Source organism: Siphateles boraxobius, unplaced genomic scaffold, assembly GCF_051911475.1.
Source record: "Siphateles boraxobius isolate OS27281-9 unplaced genomic scaffold, OSU_SipBor_1 3, whole genome shotgun sequence".
NCBI classification, from domain to species: domain Eukaryota; kingdom Metazoa; phylum Chordata; class Actinopteri; order Cypriniformes; family Leuciscidae; genus Siphateles; species Siphateles boraxobius.
In genome coordinates, this window is record NW_027508919.1 from 4,073,195 (window position 1) to 4,094,429 (window position 21,235).

At 36.9% G+C, this 21,235-nt stretch overlaps 1 protein-coding gene across 1 annotated transcript; it reads left to right on the top strand.

Moving 5' to 3' along the window:
* Nucleotides 1–106: 106 nt before the first annotated feature.
* Nucleotides 107–20,987, top strand: trappc11 (trafficking protein particle complex subunit 11). Its single transcript, XM_077247469.1, has 30 exons — nucleotides 107–264; nucleotides 746–957; nucleotides 1,596–1,765; nucleotides 2,400–2,470; nucleotides 2,558–2,672; nucleotides 3,379–3,478; nucleotides 4,615–4,688; nucleotides 5,693–5,789; nucleotides 6,014–6,147; nucleotides 6,966–7,113; nucleotides 7,195–7,288; nucleotides 9,155–9,234; nucleotides 9,500–9,578; nucleotides 9,695–9,749; nucleotides 9,862–10,007; nucleotides 10,090–10,151; nucleotides 10,308–10,440; nucleotides 10,948–11,078; nucleotides 11,156–11,311; nucleotides 11,401–11,588; nucleotides 12,466–12,614; nucleotides 12,734–12,855; nucleotides 12,963–13,082; nucleotides 13,256–13,321; nucleotides 14,641–14,797; nucleotides 14,954–15,065; nucleotides 17,044–17,135; nucleotides 17,291–17,424; nucleotides 19,500–19,667; nucleotides 20,555–20,987. The coding sequence occupies exons 2-30, from the start codon at nucleotides 754–756 to the stop codon at nucleotides 20,594–20,596; spliced, it is 3,399 nt and encodes a 1,132-aa protein (XP_077103584.1). The 5' UTR covers nucleotides 107–264; nucleotides 746–753; the 3' UTR covers nucleotides 20,597–20,987.
* The last annotated feature ends 248 nt before the right edge of the window (nucleotides 20,988–21,235 follow it).

Genomic DNA, 21,235 nt, shown 5'->3' on the forward strand with positions numbered 1-21,235 from the left:
ACAAAAATTTTGGATTGATGTGGAACATTTAATTAGGAAAAAATTGGACATGGTATGTCTGCAATCTCATAACTGTTAGAGCCGGTGAAGTGCAGGCGGCGCCAAAGAGACGCGACTTCTGGAAACGACGCAAAAAGGCGCAGAAAAAGAAGAAGCAGTCATATGTTATGATGATGAAGGTGGGGTTTGAATTATAAGCAAGAGCTGAACATTAATGTAGGCCAGCCAGCTGAAAACCGAGCAAAACACTACTTGAACCTAAAGGTAAACACATTCCAGCTTATAGACTAATGTTTGCTCGTTATAAGTGACAGCCCTAGGCATATTAATACTGTTTAACTGTCTGTTATTGAGTGTTAGCTTTAGCATTCACAGACTAGCATCAGCTGTCACGGGTGACAACTGAAGTAATCAGATGCTTTGCGGTTTATCCATTGACCGTTTGCAGCCAAATTGCGGACTTCTCAACTAACTTATAAATAAAATAATTTCTGTACGCATGTTTCGGTGTGTCATTGAGTTACTGCCGTTATATTCCGAGTTTTCTGTTGTTCAAGTCACTAACGTTATCTGCAGGATCCTTGACACATAAACCATGTTCCTTATTCCATAAACCACGGGCATATATCTCGTTGTGTTCAGTTGATTATCATTACTGGCCAATGAAAAACTCTTCATATTAGAGAAAGAATCTTGAAGTTGCTGTTCGTTGCATCTGATCTGTGTTGATTGTTTTGCTGGTCAGGCGGTATCATGAGTCCAGCGCAATGGGATCTTCCTCCAGAGCTGTGCTGCAGGCCCATGGCCTTTGTGGCTCTGACAGGCCTGGATGTGGTTTATAATGCCATCCACAGAGCCATATGGGATGCTTTCTGTGCCAACCGGCGGGCAGACAGAGTACCTATCTCTTTCAAAGTTCTGGCAGGAGACCATGAGTATCCAAAGTGCAGAACCAAGGTGAGACAAAAGAGCTATGAAACATTTTGCAAGCACATACACACACAAGAGCTTTTTAAAATGTCGTATGCAAGGGACACAATGTACGATTTTGGCCTGTCCCAGATGAAAGATGACAAATCGTGGTGATTTCTGTGGTCGTGGCTCCTAAATGGTGGTCCTACGTCATGAAGTGAGAGATGTTTAAAGACGGCTTGTGACCAAAGATAGCCTGTGATCATTTTCTGACAGTGTCATAAATTTAGTATGATCATCTCTCAGTGTGTTGGCTGCTGAGAACTAGGCTACGTTAGTATGTCTACTGACTAGCCAATACAAAAATGCAACATGAAATGGCGCTAAAACTTAAAACTACTTACCTAAAGCTCCATTTGCAAAATTTACATGCCTATCTAAACTTTTTTTCAGCGTTCATAAAAACCACAATTGCCAAAGTATAATTCATCTTGCTCATCTTGCCACGTATGCTGATGATGTTTTACTCTTCTATAGCCTAGTAACTTGCGCCGTAGCCTACGATTCAATAGGTGTCATCATCGCTCAGACTACATGCATGTCGTACCCAAGTAGTTTATTACTTAGCAAACTAATAAATGTAACTCTTGCCACTTGGCTTTTGTGTTGTCTTTTATTGTCAGAGAACATCGTATGAGTGGTACATCCCTAAAGGGATTCTGAAGACGGGTTGGATGAACAAACATCTCAACTTGGTGCCTGCACTGGTCGTGCTGTTTTATGAGCTGGACTGGGATGATCCGCAATGGAAGGAAAAGCAGTCCGAATGTGCAACCAAAGTGGAAATTGTCAGGTAAAGTTTTATGAACGAGTCATGATGGTTAACTAGTCATCTAACAAACAGCTACCCAATTGTTCTAAAATTGGTGTGGGGGGGGAGGGTCGGTACCAAGGCTGCATTTATTTGATTAAAAATATAATTTATTCCTGTGATCAAAGCTGAATTTTCAGCATCATTACTCCAGTCTTCAGTGTCACATGATCCTTTAAAAGTCATTCTAATATGCAAATTTGCTGCTCAAGAAACATTTATTATTATCATCAATATCAGTTGCTTAATATTTTTATGGAAACAGTCATTTTTTTAATTTATTTCTTAGCATTTATTTTAATTGGAAATCATTTGTAACTTTATAAATGTATTTACTGTCATTTTTTATAAATTTAATGCATCCTTTCTGAATAAAAGTATTAATGTCTTTAAAAAAACATTGTATTGACCCTAAAGTTTTAATTAGTAGTGTACATCTGGATACATGGTGCAAAAACATTTGTTATTGGTTTGGTGAAAAATCAATTGAATGAAACACAAACGGGCCCATAAGACTCCAAATTTGAAACAAAATAGAGATTTAGGACAAATACAAACAGGTTTTTTTAATTGTTGTTTGTTGATGTCGGATCAGAGACATATTTTTTTCTCACAGGACAAGTTTACAGGGAAGAAACACAAAGGTTGCTGTTGTTTTGATTCAGAAGAAAACTCCTCTCCCACCAGGTATCACAAATCTAAAATCCGTGTTTCAGGGACTTCAATCTGTGTTTTAGCTAGTTGTTGATGGGTAAAGATGTGGTTGTGTCTCAGGTGAAGATCTGGTGGCGTCTGAGAGGGCTTCTGCTCTATGTGGTGCCTGTGACCTGTCTGGGAAGTCCCTGTTTGTCCTGCCCCATACTGACCACCTGGTGGGATACATCATTAGGTTAGTCTCTCTCACCCCTGTTTACACCTGGTATTAAAATGCGTTTTGGTTGATCGGATCACAAGTAGACCAGGGAGAAACATACCCATTTACACCTGGTGTTTTAATCCGTCTCTTTTATCCACGTTGAACCACTTCTGTCCTAATTTCTTCAAGGGGAGGGCCTAGTTTAAATTCCGTCTGTCTTTTGTGGCTGTTCGAACACATTCGACCACATGAGCGTCTACACTGCGAAAGCAATCCAGTCGAATGTTTTTTCGACTACCTCTGGAAGTGTCGAAAGTGGACAAGCTTAAAACGTTTTAGACCCCATTTACACCAGTATTTAGATTCGTCCACTTGTGATCCGATCGACCAAAACGCATCTTTGCTAAGTAATCATTAGACCACTGTGGCTAAGTACTCATTAGCATACCACAATAAAAACATAAGATGTTTTATGAATAATATGTTGATAATAAAATAAATATAAAAGTAATTTTAGTTAACAAAAACAAATACAAAGGTCAATTGTATTTACTTTTGCGTTATGTTTATAAAGGTATTTAAAAGTTCACTAAATCACCGAATGAAAAAAGAAATCGGAAAACTGTATACTGCCTCAATTGCAGCCCAGAATACTTGACACAAAGTGACGGAAGCGATTGACAGACAATTCTGTGCGGTTTTCATTAATTTTTTATTTCGTTTATTTATCTGCCTGCAGGTTGGAGAATGCATTCTACGAACATGCTCAGACCTACTATTATAATGAGATCAGGAGAGTAAAATCTCACAAGGAGTTCCTCAACAAAACTACACACCAGGTAACCAGGAGCCCATTCTAGAACTCCAAAAATAAACGCCTGAATTTATTCTTAATGACTTTTAACCTTTGCAAGTATGTGAAGTTCATAACACTCAAATAGAGGCATTACAACCAATACGAAAGCAACAGATTAATTCTGAAACGGTTCTCAGCCTCTTTTGAATGCATAGCCTACATAAAGAATAGGACATGCCGATGCCTCATGCAAATTAAGTACTCCACAATTATTATTTTGGTCACACTTTAGTTTAGGGTCCAACTCTCACTTAAACTATGACTTTTGCATCAATAAACTCTTAATTACTGCTTATTAATAGTAAGTAAGGTAGATGTTAAGTTTAGGTATTGGGTAGGATTAAGGGATGTAGAATATGGTCATGCAGAATGAAGCAAGGCAAGTTTATTTATAGAGCACATTTCATACACTATGTGATTCACAGTGCTTTACAGAAAGGAATTAGAATAATCACAAAATAAAAGCAAGGAAAATTAAAACAGTTATAAAAAGAAATTAAAAGAGATATATGATACGGTTATAACATAAATTAAAAGAGTAAAAAGATGATGCATAGATAAAATTCTCATCTGGCAAGACACTGGTGTATCATATTTTTCACAACTCCCAGTTTTACTCATTTTCCCATGGGGATTAGACTGTCTGTGGTGTTATTTCGGCGCCTAAGAAATCTATTGGACGTCTCCGATGGACCCGATGTTTCCCTAAAATCGGACAGGAGGAGCTCTAGGACTGACTCACGGGGTAACCTCGGGTTTACTGCCCCATCAGTCCGCACCCCAAAAACCCATTTGTTCGAAGCTCTAGGAATGGAATCAATCCAGTCCGCACCCCACAGAACTATTAGTTTAGTTACACATCAAACTCAACACTCCACCACAGACCCAGGTCATCAGCATGGTTTCATCTCTTAAAGCATTAATATGTGCTTTATAAGTACTAATAAACAGCCAATATCCTAGTAATATGCATGCTAATAAGCAACTAGTTAATAGTTAGAATTGGACCCTAAACTAAAGTGTTACCATTATTTTTATTATGGTTCTTGGTTTGTTAGTCATCTGTTAAGTGTGAAAAAGCCTAACTTCTGCATAACCCTTGAATCCTTTGAATTCTAGTTGCTGTTTGTCAGGCACCAGTTTAAGATGGGCTTCTTTAGTGAACTAAAACAGGACACTCAGAACGCCCTCAAGTAAGTGTTGTTAACAGGTGTTTTTACATTGCTATTTTTACATAACATTCTATTTCCCTGCATTAGAGTTTGAAAACCTGTTTAACATGTATTCTTCTTTTCTTGTTAATCATCCCTAGCCTCAAGATATTACATAGTGATAATAATAATACTAATAATAATTATTACTAGTCTCGCTCTTATCAATCTGATGATTACCCCTTCCTAAGGTTGCCAACCCATAGACCTTAGTCAGGTTAGACGCCATAATGAATTTAACGCATTATAAAGAAAAAGCTGTGAGGGATAAACTTACTGGCTGCATCCGAAATCGCATACTTCCCTACTACTGTATATAGTAGGCGGAAAACAGCATGTGACAAAAGAAGTGTCTGAATTCACAGTACTCATAAAGGAGTTGGCAAAAAGTATCAGGATGACCTACTACTTCCAGCGAGATTCTGAAGTGTGCAAATGATGGACAGTTTACTATCCCATGAGGCCACAGGAGAGGATTTGTGAAAGGAAGTAAAGCGATGTAACTGACGCTGGTCGGTCACATGATAATGACAGCATGGCAGATGTAGTGTGCCCAGATCACAGTCATATTACACACATTCATAATGTATAGAACATACCATTTTAGCGGTCGTTTAGTAATTACTTATTCAAAATAAGTACCTACTCAAGAGAATATGCGATTTTTGATGCAGCCACAGTCTTTACAATGAGACGCACTCTACAAAAGCTCTAGATCACATAATTTCACAATTGGCAAAACCGTTTTATGGAGTTTTTCTCTACTGAATGTTTTTTTCTTAAATACGTTTCTTCAGCTGAACAACCTGTATGTTAAACAACAGTACAATCCATTGAACGCACTGTATTTCTATCCCTCTCAGCCTCGTTTTCATTCCTGTCAAAAAGTAAATATAGCACTACACTGACTAGGGTCTATTGCCTAAATAAATATTTAGTATTTATTCATAAGGACCCTCACACATTCTATGTGTTCTGTCTCACAGATATTACAGGACTGCTTATGTTCTTATTCATGAACTTCGAGCTCATGAAACCAACATCCTTGAGATCAAAACCATGGGTGGATTCATCAACTACAAGGTAAACTAGATTATTAGATGTTCTGAGGAAAGTGTGAGTGGTGCTTGCATATGGTTTTAAGACACGGCCAGTATGAGGTGTCATCTAAACAGCTGTTAGTACTGCACAGGAAACTCTGTTCATTTCCTGTTTTCATTTTCTTGTAAACAGCACTGTCACGTTCAGTTGCATTTGGTTCAGAGAGGTGTCTTTATTGAGTGTCTAACAGTGGTCTTCTCTCGCAGATCTGCAGGCTTTGCTTTCAGCACAACACCCCTCTGGACGCCATCGCTCAGTTCCGCAAACACATCGACCTCTGCAAGAAGAAGATTGGAAGTGCTGAGCTGGCGTTTGAACACACCGCCTGGATGTCTAAACAGTAAGATTCAACCCTGCTATATGCATGCATTCTTATTTCATGTTCTTAGACAAAGATTTTATCTATGGTAAAGGGTTTTGGGGTTTTAGGGATTTGGGTCTAATTACAGATCTAAAACATGTCACAGTGTGACTATGATTTGTAGTTTAAGTGATTTTATTGTTCTCTTATTGATGCCTTGTGTTTCTGGTTAGTTTACGCCCTGCCCATTGTGTAGACCGATTAAGAGGGAGTGAGACTGAGAGGGATATCTCTGAATCAGAACATTGTAGAGGGAGTGGGATATTTTCAATTAACCAGACATATCTCAGCACCAGAACATTGTAAAGAAGTGTGGGTGGTATCACCCTAGCAATCATTTAAACACTACCAAATGCCTCATTGCGTAATGTTTTCAACGTATGTTGCTCAACAAAAGTAATACTGACTCCGCACATGTAGAAAAAAAAGCTACGTTTAGAATTATTAATTTTTGAAAAGCTATTACACTTATTGCTGACCTCTTGTTTTTTTATATTGTAATCATTAGGATCACAACTTGTAATAACTGCTTTAATGAGACTGTTTGTGTCTAAATGAATACATGATGTTAGCTAACTGCATGATTTGTAGTATCTTAGAACTGTAGATTTCTAACATATGGACATTACTTGGACACAGTCAACTCTGATAACTTTACTCTAAACTGTAATGTAGACACATGGATTTTCTGTAAAGCTGCTTTGAAATATGTATTGTGAAATGTGCTATACAAATAAATGTAAATTGAATTTTTATTCATAAATGCACACACTTGATTGTTCTTTCTCTCTCTGCAGGTTTCAGTCATTTGGTGATCTGTTCGATGAAGCCATTAAACTGGGCCTCACCGCCATCCAGACCCAGAACCCAGGGTTCTACTATCAACAGGGTGCTTATTATGCTCAGGAGCGCAAGCAGCAAGCGGGACAGCTCTGTGGTCATGAGGTACTGCTACCCACAATGCAATATATCATTAATGTCATCTGCGTTTGTTTGAGTTTGTGATGCGAAATGGTCGTGTTCCAGCCAGGTGTGGGCTATCCTGCACCCGACCCATTAGAGACCCCCTCCACAGCTCTAGACTTCTACGGACAGAGACCTTGGAGACAGGGACATCAGAGTGAGTAATGGCTAGGGAAGCACCATCACCCTTTCTGAATCTATCTGTGTCTTTGGGTGAATCTTACAAAACCTGTCCAGAACATGTGGTGTTTCACCCCCAAATCCAAAGAAGCAAATTATTATTATTAGGGCTGTCAAAATAACGCGTTAATTTCGATTAATTAATCTGAGAAGAAATAACGCGTTAAAAAAAATAACGCAGATTAATCCATTCCGTTTTGACCTTTGCGGAGCCGTTCTAGCATTCGTGTAAAAAGGAGGGAGACAAGAACGCGCTGCTTGGATCATTGTTTGGAACATTTACTTTTAACAAACGGCGTTCGTCAAACTCTAAAGTACCACATCAATGCATCCAGGAGTGTGTGCGTGAGTCGGCGAGTGTGTCTGAGAGAAAGCGCGCTTGTGTGTGTGTGTGTGTGCTGTAACTTTTCACGCGCTCTCACGTCACACAACCATTTTCTCACGCACAGAAAAATCGCGCACCAAAGAGAGGACACGGAAACAGACAAGACAGAGCACGTTACTTATGATATTAAAAAAATCTCAGCTCTCAGATTCTGTTAATTTTTTTTACGAAAATCAAGCAATACCGTTTTGGTTCTTGTAAATGTGTCATGACAGATCCCTATAGCGGCACGTGAACCGATCATCTCTAGCTAATAGTAAATAAACACGAATGACCAATGTTGAAAGATACAGTAGGGCAGCCTAAAACTTACCGAAATGTATATTCCTCGATCAATCCGTGTTTTTCAACCGCGAAAAGAGGTCAATAAAACAGCTGGAGAACAATTATGTCACATAACATTTAGCCCTAAGTTACCCCAGGAAAGCCATTTCATGACCATATAGCATGTTATAGTTGGCTATAAAAAAAGAGCTATAGAGAGTATTTTTCAAAATTTATGTAGTCTAGGGCCTACTAGTATATTACGTATGGATTATATTTTTACTTATATCAAAGTTGTTATTTGTAATAAACACGCATTATATTTAATTTGAGCTATTTTTAACCTTAAATACTACCAGCTGATATGGTTCTCTGTATTTTTACAGCATTGGGTGAGATTTTTTTTCTTGAGAAAAATGAATGCCTATCTTGTGTACCTAATATTTATCCAAATGAGCTAATATTGCATCACATCACAATAATTAAATTAAATTGAAATTGTGAAATTTGTGTCAAGCAATAATAATAAAAACGTAGCTTACCAGAAATTGTACCATGTAAACATTGTAAAATTGTGTATGCGATTAATTTAGATTAATTAATTACAGAGTATGTAATTAATTAGATTAAAAATTTTAATCGATTGACAGCCCTAATTATTATACATAATATTATTTTATTGTATATTTTATTATTTAATTTTTATTATTTTCATGACTATTAAGCATATTGACTCCTTATTATCATAATAAGTAATGAATTCTCATTACTGTAATGTAAAAAAACTATGCTTGCCCAATTGGGTTTTTACGTGCCGTCAATAATTCAACAACAATAAAACAAGAAATAATACATTTCATTTTTAGTGCCATATTTTAAACGTGCCAATTATACTGCAAAATTTTATTGATTAGATTTTTCCAAGACTATTATAAGTCAATATTGCATTTTCCTTGAAATAGACTTTATACAAAATATAATTTTTGAAATGAGTTTTTTACCAGAAGTGTTTTTATTCATCCAAATAGTTTGTGCGAGTCGAATCAGCTTACGTAAAAAATAGTAATAACTTTAAAACATAGTAAAATTGCATGAGTTGTTGGTGTCACGTATAAATATGAAGCTTGGAAGTTTTCATACTGTACCTAGGTGTTATGGAGTCTTATTTCTGACCCAGTGACCTTTGCCCCTCAGGCATTGACCCTCCTGACTCTGAGAAGGAGAAACAAGGCATCCTCGCTCTTCAAGTCAAAGAGAGAGATGTGCTTCATTCGGTGGGATATCTGCAATACCTGTTATTTCATGACATACATTAAGTTATATCTTCAGGTTCTTTTGTGAATTTGATTTCAGACTCATGTTTTTTAAGATGTGAATGTTCAGGTCAGAAAGTATTGAATTCTCAATATGAGTCAGTCATGAGGAGAAAGGAATTTTAAGGAATGCAAAGGCCCTTTTTAGGAATTTGAACAGTTATATATTATATTTTCCAGCAATATTTCTCTCCTTATGGTTGTATATATGTGTTTCTGGTGTCAGGAGCTGATCATTGCTCTCCTCAGTAATGCTGTCGCCCAGTTTAAGAAGTACAAGTGTCCACGAATGAAGAGCCATCTCAGTTAGTCCAGAAACACACTTACAAACATTCATCCACCAGATTTTCAGTTCTTTATTTAATTGCATAGTAAAGCAAATAACATTCTTGCTCTCTCTTTTTTCTGTCTCCTTATGAAGTGGTTCAGATGGGAGAGGAGTATTATCATGCAAAAGACTACACCAAAGCATTAAAGTGAGTTAAATTCAGAATACATTCTACTCCAGTACACACACATACAGCTCTGTTTTTGTTAGTGGCTGTTAGCTGTATTCCTAATATGAGTTATTGTATTGTGACTCCTCAGACTGTTGGATTATGTTATGTGTGACTACCGTACTGAGCGCTGGTGGTCTCTGCTGACGTCTATCCTGTGCACGGCTCTGAAGTGCTCCTACCTCATGGGTCAAGTGAAAGACTACATCACCTACTCCATGGAGCTTGTGGGCAGAGGTATATGAACACCATGTGTAGACTCTCAGCTTCACCACATTCAAAAGTTACTGTATTAACACGTGCATATGTGTGCGCTTAGCCTCTATCCTCCCTGAAGAGCAGAAGTCGAGGATTGAGAAGAATCTGATTAAAGTGCTCATGGTATGTATGGAAATATTGTTCAGAGGGCTTGACAATATATTTGAAAAATGTTGATATGTTATGTTCTTTTTACTTAATATTCTGAAAGTCTTCTTTAGATAGACATGGTGTGTTAGTAGGGGTTATAAAGTTGATATTTTCTTTTGCGATTCCCAGAATGAAGTTCCAGAGCCTGAACCAGACTGTGACCCTGTCTCTGTGAAGGCGGCCCAGTCACTGTGGAGTGACCGCATCTCTCTGGCCGGCAATAATGAGATCACCATTGAGGTCCAGGACTATGCCCCCTTTGGTGAGCTTTTGAGCTGATCGGTCTAAATCATTGATTACAAAACCTGAAAAACTAACAGCAAGTCTCTTATACTGCATTTATTTGATTAGAAATATAGACAGTAATATTGTGAAACATTCTTACAATTTATAATAGCTCTTTTCTATTTCAGTATATTTTAATTTATTCCTCTGATGGCAAAGCTGAATTTTCAGCATCATTAATTTTCAGCATCAATACTTCAGTCTTCAATGTCACATGATTCTTTTAAAATCATTCTAATATGCTGCTGATTGGCTGCTCAAGAAACATTTCTTATTCAGTGTTGAAACAGTTGTGCTGCTTAATATTTTTGTGGAAACTGATACTGTCTTTACTCTTACTTTTGATAAATTTAATGTGTTCTTGCTGAATAAAAGTATTAATTAAAAAAAACTTTTGTAAGATAGTGTATAAGTTATTGTTTTTATATTGGCTAACATTATGGAACAAAATGTAATGATGTTTATGTTCATGTCCTCCTCTCAGTTCAGTGCAAAGCCAAGTTCCTGTACCCTAGTTTCCACATAGATGAGCCTGTCCAGCTACACGTCTATGTGAGAGCCGACTGCCCACATCCTGTACGATTCTCAAAACTGTGTGTCAGCCTCAGCAACCAGGTACAGCACACCTAACACTGACACACATCACTCCCTGACATTTGGCTTTTTTCTTAATGGCGACGTTTGAATTGCAGGAATATAACCAGTACTGTTTGCTGGAGGACGCCTCTAAAGGTAAGGATATTCTAGAATCTTCCAGCCAGGAGAACATGTGTCTCGTCCCCGGCAAAACCCGCAAATACTGCTTCAAATTTGTAGCCAAAACGGAAGATGTCGGAAAGAAGGTTGAGGTAAAATATACATTTTCATTGACTTAATTTCAATAGATCTAATGGTGCCACAGCTAGTACATAGTGTTTGTTTTATTGTTGTCTTTCAGATCACGAGTGTGGGACTCATGTTAGGCAGAGAGACAGGCCGCTACGTTTATCTGACCTGGCGGGGCGGCTGGGGGGATGCAGCCTCTTCCCATGAAACTTTGCAGGCGTCCCGCTGCTTTAAGAGGAGGACACGCTTCCCAGAGCAACAGGTGGATTGGGACACAGTGTCTATTCAGTCCAGCACTATGTAAGTTGAAAAAAAAAATCTTAGTAAATGTAGAATGTCACTGTCAGTCAGTACAGAAAAATATCAGTGTAGTTAATTTTCTTTCATTATTAAAATCACCATGAATCAGAAGCAACAGATCTTTTCTTCCATGTTGTGACTTGCATTCGATCGTAACAGAAGTTCATCATTGTGTCACCAGAGAAAAGTCTGTCGTTTCAGCAGAAGATATGTTGACAAAAGTTATGAAATGTTTTGATTAAAGGGTTGGTTTACCCAAAAATGAAAAAAGTGTCATCAGTTACTCACCCTCATGTCATTCCAAACCCCCAAGTCTTTTGTTCATCTTCAAAACACAAATGAAGATATTTTAAATAAAATCTAAGAGATTTCTGTCCCTCCATTGACAGTCTACGCAACTACAATTTATATGAATCGCTCAAATCATATGGACTAGTTTTACGATCTCTTTATGAACTTTTTGAAGTGTCAAAATGGTAGTTGTGTAGCTGTCTGTGGAGGGACAGAATTCTCTCAGATCTTTTAAAAAATATCGTTGTGTGTTTCGAAGATGAACTAAAGGGTTTGGAACTACATGAGAGTGACTAAATGATGACAGAATTCGCATTTTTGAGTGAACTATCCTTTTAAGAATTATGATGTCAAAACATTTAAATAAATAAACATGAATGGATAAGAAAATAGAAAATATTTTTCTATTTAATAAAATCCTATTTTATAAATAAAAGTATTTAGAAAATAGAACTTTAAATGCATGCTATTGCATAACTTTAAAGTCAAGTTACTTTCTTAATTCACATTCCTAAAAGTGCCTCTTGGATACAGTTTCAAATTTACAAACATAAAATGATGTTTTCTTTCTCATCATGCCCTGTAGGATCATCTCCAGAGTGCCCAAAATCTCTGTACAGCTGACTCATGAGCCTCCAACACTGACCAATGAGATGTACTGTATGACTGTTACCATCCAATCAGAAGAGGACACTGTGGCCAAAGACCTCAAACTTACTGCAGGCCTCAAACCAGGTACTAACAAAATCTTAAAGAAAAAAAGTGTATTGCAAAAACGTGTGCTGTGTGAAGATCTTGAGTGCGAATTGTAATGCATTTGTGTGTTTATTATATATATCTATTGTTTCAATTAGGTCAGGATGCCAATCTCACACAGTCGACCCAAATCACACTAAACGGCTCTGAGGTGTGTGATGATTCTCATCCTGCCCTACTTCCTGATATTCCCCTCGGAGATCTGCAACCTGGACAGAAGGTACAGCATCTTTTCACTGATTCTCACAGATTAAATTGATTGAAACTGATCATCAGCTGATCTTGACTCCAGTATGTGTATTGTGTACATGTTTTCTTGTGTGTCAGATTGTGAAGCCCTTGTATATCCGTTGTGTGAGCACGGGATCCAGAATATTACTGTTTCACGTAGCCTATTCTGTGAGTGCCACAGTCGAGGGCAAGGACATCACCTGCAAGTGTCACAAAGTACGCAAAATCCTAACACCATCATTCAATTGCTTGTTGAATGCTGAGAAATCGTTTTGTGATGATCATATCAGAGCCAAACATAGACTTCACCCATAACCCTGTTTGCTTGTGGTATAATCTTTACACCTGTATTCAGTTTCACTCACAGAGTACTTGTTCTTCACCTGTAGGATGAAACTGTTACTGTAGAAACGGTTGTTCCCTTTGAAGTGGCCATGAAGTTTGTGTCCAGTAAGGTAAGAGCTTGCCCTACCTGTTCACTTGGATTGCACATTAAGATTTAAGTAATGAAACTTGTCATCATTTACTCACCCGCATGTTGTTCCAAACCCAAATGCCCTTTTTTTTTCTTTCATGGAACACAAAAGGAGATATTCAGCTGCTATGTTTCTATACTGCGGAAGTGAATAGGGATAGCAGTCAAGCTCCAGAAATGACAAAAAGCATAAAAGTACCCCATACGACTCGTACGCTGTATTCCTTGAAGTCATATGATAGCAATGTGTGATGAGCAGACCATGAACTTTCCCATACACTGCAAAAAAACATTTTATTCTTACGAAGTTTGTTTGTCTTGATTTCCAGTACACAAATCTAAACATTCTCAAATCAAGATGCATTAATACTTTTGCATAATCCTTTATTACATAATTTTTTTCTCATATGGGTTTGGAATGACATGAAGATGAACAGTGCAACAGTCAGCTTCTGGAAGTAAAACTATATTACATTTTTCCATAGAGAAATCAGAGAGTCGAAACAAGCAAAACGTGCTAAAAGATCTCTTTAGCCAAGATCTTGACCAAAAACTGATGTAACGTCCACTTCATGGAAATGACATCACAACTCTTATTTCCATCAATAGGTACATCAGTTTTTGGTCAGGATTGTATTGACAATGCAAGAATCCAGCACTCTGTAAAATCTCCTCCAGCACATCCCAAAGACTTTTTAAATTAATTTAAGGTCTGTAATCAGAGGAGCCAATTCATGTGTGAAAATGATTCTTCATGCTCCCTCCCAACCATTCTTTCACAGTTTGAGCCTGATGAATCTTGACATTGTCATTCTAGAATATGGCCATGATGTGTCTTCCTACATGGTTGTTTAAGAAATAAAAAGCTACACACTCCATCATTTAGTATTAGAGGAAATGTTGCCAAACATACAACATGCTAAAAATATTATAATCACAGCAATAATGATCCAATCATAGACTCTTCAGCTTTTGCCTATTTAAATCCAAACATCGATTTTTGTCCGCTTTTCAGATACTTCTTTGCTTCAAATCAAAGTTTATAATGTTATAAATCACCGTGTAGCTGGTTGGATTTTGTCCATGGCTTATAACGCTTTAACGTTGACTTCTTTAAAAATCCTAATGGGATAAATTAATGGAGAAAATGCTTCCGGAACCAACATATCTGAAAAAGTTGGCGGTACTGTTGCACTCTATAGATGACAGAATTTTTAATTTTTATGTGAACAGTCCATTTAAATGTTCAGTTCTAAGGATATATTTTATAAGGTTGGTAATCTGTTTTATGTGTGTCAGTTTGAGCATTTGGAGCGTGTTTACGTGGACATCCCGTTCTTGCTGATGATGGATATTTTGAGTGCGTCTCCATGGCCTATCGAGCTGGTGAACAGTGAAGTACAGCTGGCCTCCAGTATGACTGCCATCGATCAGCCCCTAAGTCAAGTAGGAGGAGGTGGGAGAACATTATTTCTGATGGTTATATTTTAATAAACGTGTTTGTTTTGTCGACTTTGGTTATTTGTTCATGCAAACAGTATTTGAGGAACTCCTGTTTGCTGTTAGTACTGTAAATATGCTCACTGATGAGATTTATTTCTGTGGTGTCCAGTCACTCTGCAGACCAGTGAGTGTGCCAGTGAGTGTTTTCTGCTCAAATGTCCTCCTGTTCAGAACGGCACCAGCACTGTCGCCTCTGGACACTACATCATTTTCTGGAAGAGGTGATGCCGCTCTTGTATTCTCACATTTACCCAGAATGTTCCTGTATATTTTACTGAAAGTGATGACTTTCCTTTTTTACACACCATGTAAACAGTTACACGTCAAGTCAAGTCATCCTCATTTATATAGCGCTTTTAACAATGTAGATTGTTTCAAAGCAGCTTTACAGAGATAACTATATAATTTAAGGTAACAGAGATTGGTTTGGTTTTATAGTGGTTCTTGAAAAATGTTTTTTTCCAGCTTAAGTTAGTTTTGATTGATTCACTTCCGTCTAAATGATCATTTGTTATTAAATTAGGGGCCGCTAAGACGACACTTAATGCGCATGTGAACGCCATCAGCGTCTATCACAGGTTCACGTTTAAAGTCTGTTTAGAGAGAACGGTGACCGTGTTTTACAGACACTAGACACGTGACTTTCAAATGAAAGATTGGTATCAAAGAGCACACCCAGGTTCCTAACTGACGACGAAGACTTAACAGAGCAGCCATCAAGTGTTAGACGGTATTCTAGGTTATTACGTGTGGAAGTTTTTTGTCCAATAATTAGAATCTCTGTTTTTTCAGAATTTAGTAGTAGGAAATTACTAGCATTCCAATTTTTGATATCAACTATGCATTCTGATAATTTTGTGAATTGGTGAGTTTCGTTAGGTTTGGAAGAAATATAGAGCTGAGTAACATCAGCATCAGCATAACATGAAAGCTAATTCCATGTTTCCTAATGATATCTCCTAAAGGTAGCGTGTACAGAGTGAACAGCAGCGGTCCTAGTACTGAGCCTTGTGGTACGCCATACTGAACTTGTGATCGATAAGACTTCTCTTCATTTACTGCTACAAACTGATAGCGGTCAGATAAATATGATTTAAACCATGCTAATGCAATTCCACTAATGTCAACATAGTTTTCTAGTCTATTTAAGAGAATGTTGTGGTCAATGGTGTCAAATGCAGCACTAAGATCAAGTAACACTAATAGAGAGATACAACCACGATCGGATGATAAGAGCAAATCATTTGTGACTCTAATGAGAGCTGTCTCAGTGCTATGGTGCGGTCGAAATCCTCGCAGATACCATTTCTTTCAAGAAAGGAACACAGTTGTGAGGATACTGCTTTTTCTAATATCTTTGATAGAAAAGGTAGATTTGAGATCAGCCTGTAATTGACTAATTCTGTAGGATCAAGTTGCGTTTTTTTTAACAAGCGGTTTAATCATAGCCAGCTTAAAGATTTTTGGTACGTATCCTAGAGACAAAGACGAATTAATGATGTTAAGAAGAGGATCTATGACTTCTGGAAGCATCTCTTTCAGTAGCTTAGTCGGTATAGGGTCTAACATACATGTTGTCGATTTAGATGAATTAACGAGTTTGCAAAATTCTTCCTCTTCTATGGCAACAAATGAATCAAATTTTACCTCAGGGAGACTATAATGCACTCCCTGATGTGATGCTGTAGTAGATGGTTGCATAGTTATAATTTTGTCCCTAATATTATCAATCTTATAAGTGAAGAAGTTCATAAAGTCATTACTGCTGTGTTTCTTGGAAACTTCTGGGCTTGAAGCTTTCTTTTTCGTTAGTGTAGCCACTTTTTCAAATAAATACCTTGGATTATGTTTATTTTCTTTTAATAGGGTTGAAAAATAAGCAGATCTAGCAGCTTTTAAAGCCTCTCTATAAGCAATCGAGCTCTCCTTCCATGAAATCCGAAATACCTCTAGTTTTGTTTTCTTCCAGTTGCGCTCCATTTTTCTGGCTGCTCTCTTAAGGGCCCGGGTGTGCTCATTGTACCACGGCGTTGGACTATTTTCTTTAATCTTCTTTAAGCGCGAAATGAAAGTGAGAAATGATGAATTAAAATAAGTTTTTTATATTTCCGGAAATGTTTATTTTATTTCAAATAAGGAAAATGTATATGTTTATTTGATGAATTCTAATTTCCTGCATGATTTTTTTTTTTTATCCAGAAAATCAGCATCTGCTGAGACATCAATGGTGAGAACGATCATTACTCTGCCACATGTGATGGTAGAGAATATTCCTCTGTACGTCCATGCAGGTCAGTCTAGCAAAAACTTTAAATTTAAGTTTTTTATATTAAATTCATTTCAGTAATATAGATTGACTCATCTGAGACTGTTTTGTTTACTTTTTCAGTTTTATTTTCTGTGTTTTATTGCTCATAAATTAAATCTGCTCATCCTCTTTTTGTAGAGCTGCCATCGTTTGGTTGTGTGCGCGAGTCTTTACCTGTTCGGTACCATCTGGAGAATCGGACCGGGCTGGTTCAGGATGTTGAGATTAGCGTGGAGCCCAGCGATGCATTTATGTTTAGTGGACTCAAACAGGTCAGAGCAGAAGTTGGCTTCATATGTCCTTCACAACACATACATTTTATTTGATGAATAGTATTGTGATTTTGTCATATATAGCGATTTGATGTCTATTAATTGTCAAATGACATGCAAGTAAACATAAATTATGTAATCTTTTTAGTGTTCATTTCATAAAAAAATTGTCTCATATTGCAACTGATGAGACATCCAGACACAAAGAACAAAGACTGTACTGCAAATGGAAATAGTTCATTACAAGAACCAACTAAAACCAAGTTACAATACAAATAGTTATGTTTTAATTGTTTACTTTCAAAAAAAATTTATTTACAATCAATCTGTTCATCAACTGGAGACGACAGAAAAACATACAGAGAGCATCAGCTTTCGTTTCTGCCCTGACAGCCGCAAGACCACGTGTGTTAGAAATCAGGAATGAACACTGAAAGAACATTGTGCATGGTTTGTTTTTCATCTTCAAACCAAAGTTGGGTCTTCAGTCGACAAAGTTTAAGTCCCGTTTGGCTAGCATGCTTCCCATAATGTTCACGCGTTAGGTCAGTAGGTGAAGAGTAGGCGTCTTTTGTGACTGTTCGAACACTACGAAATCAATCCGGTCAATGCGTTTTCGACTACCTCTGGAAGTGGTTAAAATTGGACAAGCTGAAAACTTTTAGACCCCATTTACACCAGTATTTAGAGTCGTCCACTTGTAATCTGATCGACCAAAACGCATCTTAATACCAGCTGTAAACGGGGCTAAATTAAAATAAGAAAATTTTCCTTGGCATCTAGCTGAAATATGTTTCCTAGGTATGTTCTTTTATTTCAGTTAAAGCTGCAGTCGGCAAGTCTGGCAGATTGAGTGGACTTAGGCAAAATTTTGAATGTTTACAACTCTCATGCCCCTCCCCCACTATCAACGAATACCCTCCCACCGAGTTCGTGCTCGTCAGTGCATGTGCAACAGATTTTCTGTGAACGCGCCCGTTTCATCAGCATCCATCAACACCATGGAGTATTTGGAGCTAGTCGGATAGCACATACAATAACAGTAGCTTTACTACTGTTCTCACGCTCGTAAGAAAGATAGAGTAGCATTGATTCTTCCAAAAAGCCAAACTTTATCCCTTCATCTGGACGTTTAACCACCTAACGTTACATTCACACGGATTTCAGTGCAAACAAAGCTAACGAACCTGCCCAACAAGTGCTAACGTTAGCTGTCCATACCAACACATTTGGGCAAACATACTTAGATTACTAACATAACATTAAGAAATAAAGTAACTGGTTGATAAAGCACAATTACCTGTCGAGAAGAAATGTTGCAAGCTCTGCATCCAGCTTGAACCCAATTAAATCACGTAAGTTAAATCTCTCCGACTTTCAAATGCCGATCCGATGTTGATCCTGGTTTTATTACGGGCACGGTTGCTTTCTTTCTTTACTTTCTTTTCAGCAGGTGTTCTCTTTTCCTGTGTTGTTTTCATTACTGCGCGAACTTCAGGCGTGTGCATGTGATTGTAACGTGCGCGAAGGGTGGCGTGTGCACGATCTGTGATTGACAGTCAGATCTCACACACCCCTGCGCTGATTGGACCCGATGATCCGGGAGCGGTGCATTTTTGCAAAACAAATAACACGCTCCAGGTGGAGTTAGAAGCTCGGTTTTTTTTTCTAAAACCACTTTATTTATGTTGTTCTGTCGGATTATAGTGTCGATTTCACTGAATATGATCAAAAATTGTTTGCCGACGGCAGCTTTAAAGTTTATTTTATTTCAAGTAATGAAAATGTTTTTTTTATGGTTTTGGTTTAACTATAATAACGCTGATCCGGAGTAAAATTCACTCACATTGAGTCCAAGGGTGTCCGAAAGCTATACAGAGAGTGAAGCAAAATCCTCATAGAAAGGTAACCAAACAAGAAGGAAATTAAATAGAATTATATATATATATAAAAAAATGTTGTTGGTTATCAACAAATCAATGTTATCTTTCCCACAGCCCTTAAAAAAGTAGCTGTTTCAACTGTCACCACACTCACTCACTCAGAGGTCTTTCTCATTCTGTGTCTGTGTGCAGGTGCGGATGAGGATTTTGCCGGGTGGAGAACAGGAGATGTTGTATAATTTCTATCCTCTGATGGCGGGATATCAAGTCCTCCCTCAGCTCAACATCAACCTGATGCGCTTTCCAAACATCTCCAGTCAACTGCTGCGCCGGTTTCTGCCTTCACGCATCTTTGTCAAGGTATTTATTCAGACATGCAACAAATTATACACATATGAATCTGGATGTAAGATAATGTTGTGTACCATTCAATTAATTATAAATCATAATAAATCAAATATATGGGTTATTTCTTGAAAATGCTATAAATTAAATTGTTTTTTATAAATGAGTTATCAATCATACGCTTCATTATATTTTCTAAATTAACCTTAATTTTGTAGAGTTATTATATTAATTACATTTATATTATATTAATTATATTATTTAAAATATTTAATAATTTAACTTTCATTTTGTAGAATGCCCGTATTAAATTATTATTATTCAAAATATTTAAAAAATTAACTTTTATTTGGAGAATGCTCACAATACATTATTCAAAATATTTAATAAACTAAAATTAACTTTGTAGAATGCTCATATTTTATATTATATAATTCAAAATATTTAATTAATTATCTTTCATTTTGTAGAATGTTCATATTATATTTTCAAAATATTTAATAAATTAACTTTCATTTTATAAAATGCTCTATTATATTATTATTCAAAATATTTACTAAATTAACTTTCATTTTGTAAAATGCTCTATTATATTATTATTTAAAATGTTTACTAAATTAATTTTAATTTTATAGAATGCTTATATTATGTTCAAAATGTATAAAAATCTAAACATTTGGGGAAAAAACATTTCTGCAAAACTAGTGTTTAACCAGTTAAATTCCTCTGGTGTGAGACTGAATTGCATTGCAATTAATCTTTCTGTCATTCCAATTCAAATTCCAGTTCAGCATCCTGTGAGCCATTTCTTAAATTCTGGTGGATGAAACTAAATTTGTGGTGTAGTGAGATTGTTTCAAGAGCGTAATTGTCTCTGTCTCATGTCTGTTCTGATTTCTCAGCCTCAGGGCAGAAACGGAGACACTTCTATAGAAGCAGCGTGAGGAAGAGAAGAGCACACCTCCCAACTCTGAAGCGTCATAGTTAACGTTGCGGGATGAAGGCAGAACATTCCTTGGAGAACACGTTTACAGCTTAATGATTTGAACTTGTGAATTAAATATTAGGGATTTCAATTGATTTATTTGTTGTGTGAGACGTCTAGATTGTTGCTTGTTAAACAAGGCTAATATGATGCCCTGCATAAGATTTGTTTTTTAATCTAACAGATTTCATCTACAGTTCTCATGATCTCTAAAATGTTCATGAAAATGACCCTGTAACTAAAACTACGTAACTGCTAAATAACGTTAGAAATCATTAAACTGACATAGCACTAGCTGTTGTCATAATTAAGGTGTGGAAAGTGATTAAACTGTTTTGCTTTGATGTCAAGAAGCTGTTGGTTGTTGTGGTTTGTGTCCCTTAAGAGATGCCGTGTGATTGGCCAGAATTTTAATTCTCAGGTCGTAGTAAATAACCACACCTTTTGCACGCACTGCAGTCTTATTCAAGATTTTATATATAAATATACTTTTCAGTTGTTTAAATTACACAACCCTTTTCAATAATGTAACCATTAAAATCATCGTACTGTGAATATTAAGAAAGTGTCATCTAAAAACATAATGTTAATGTAGTAA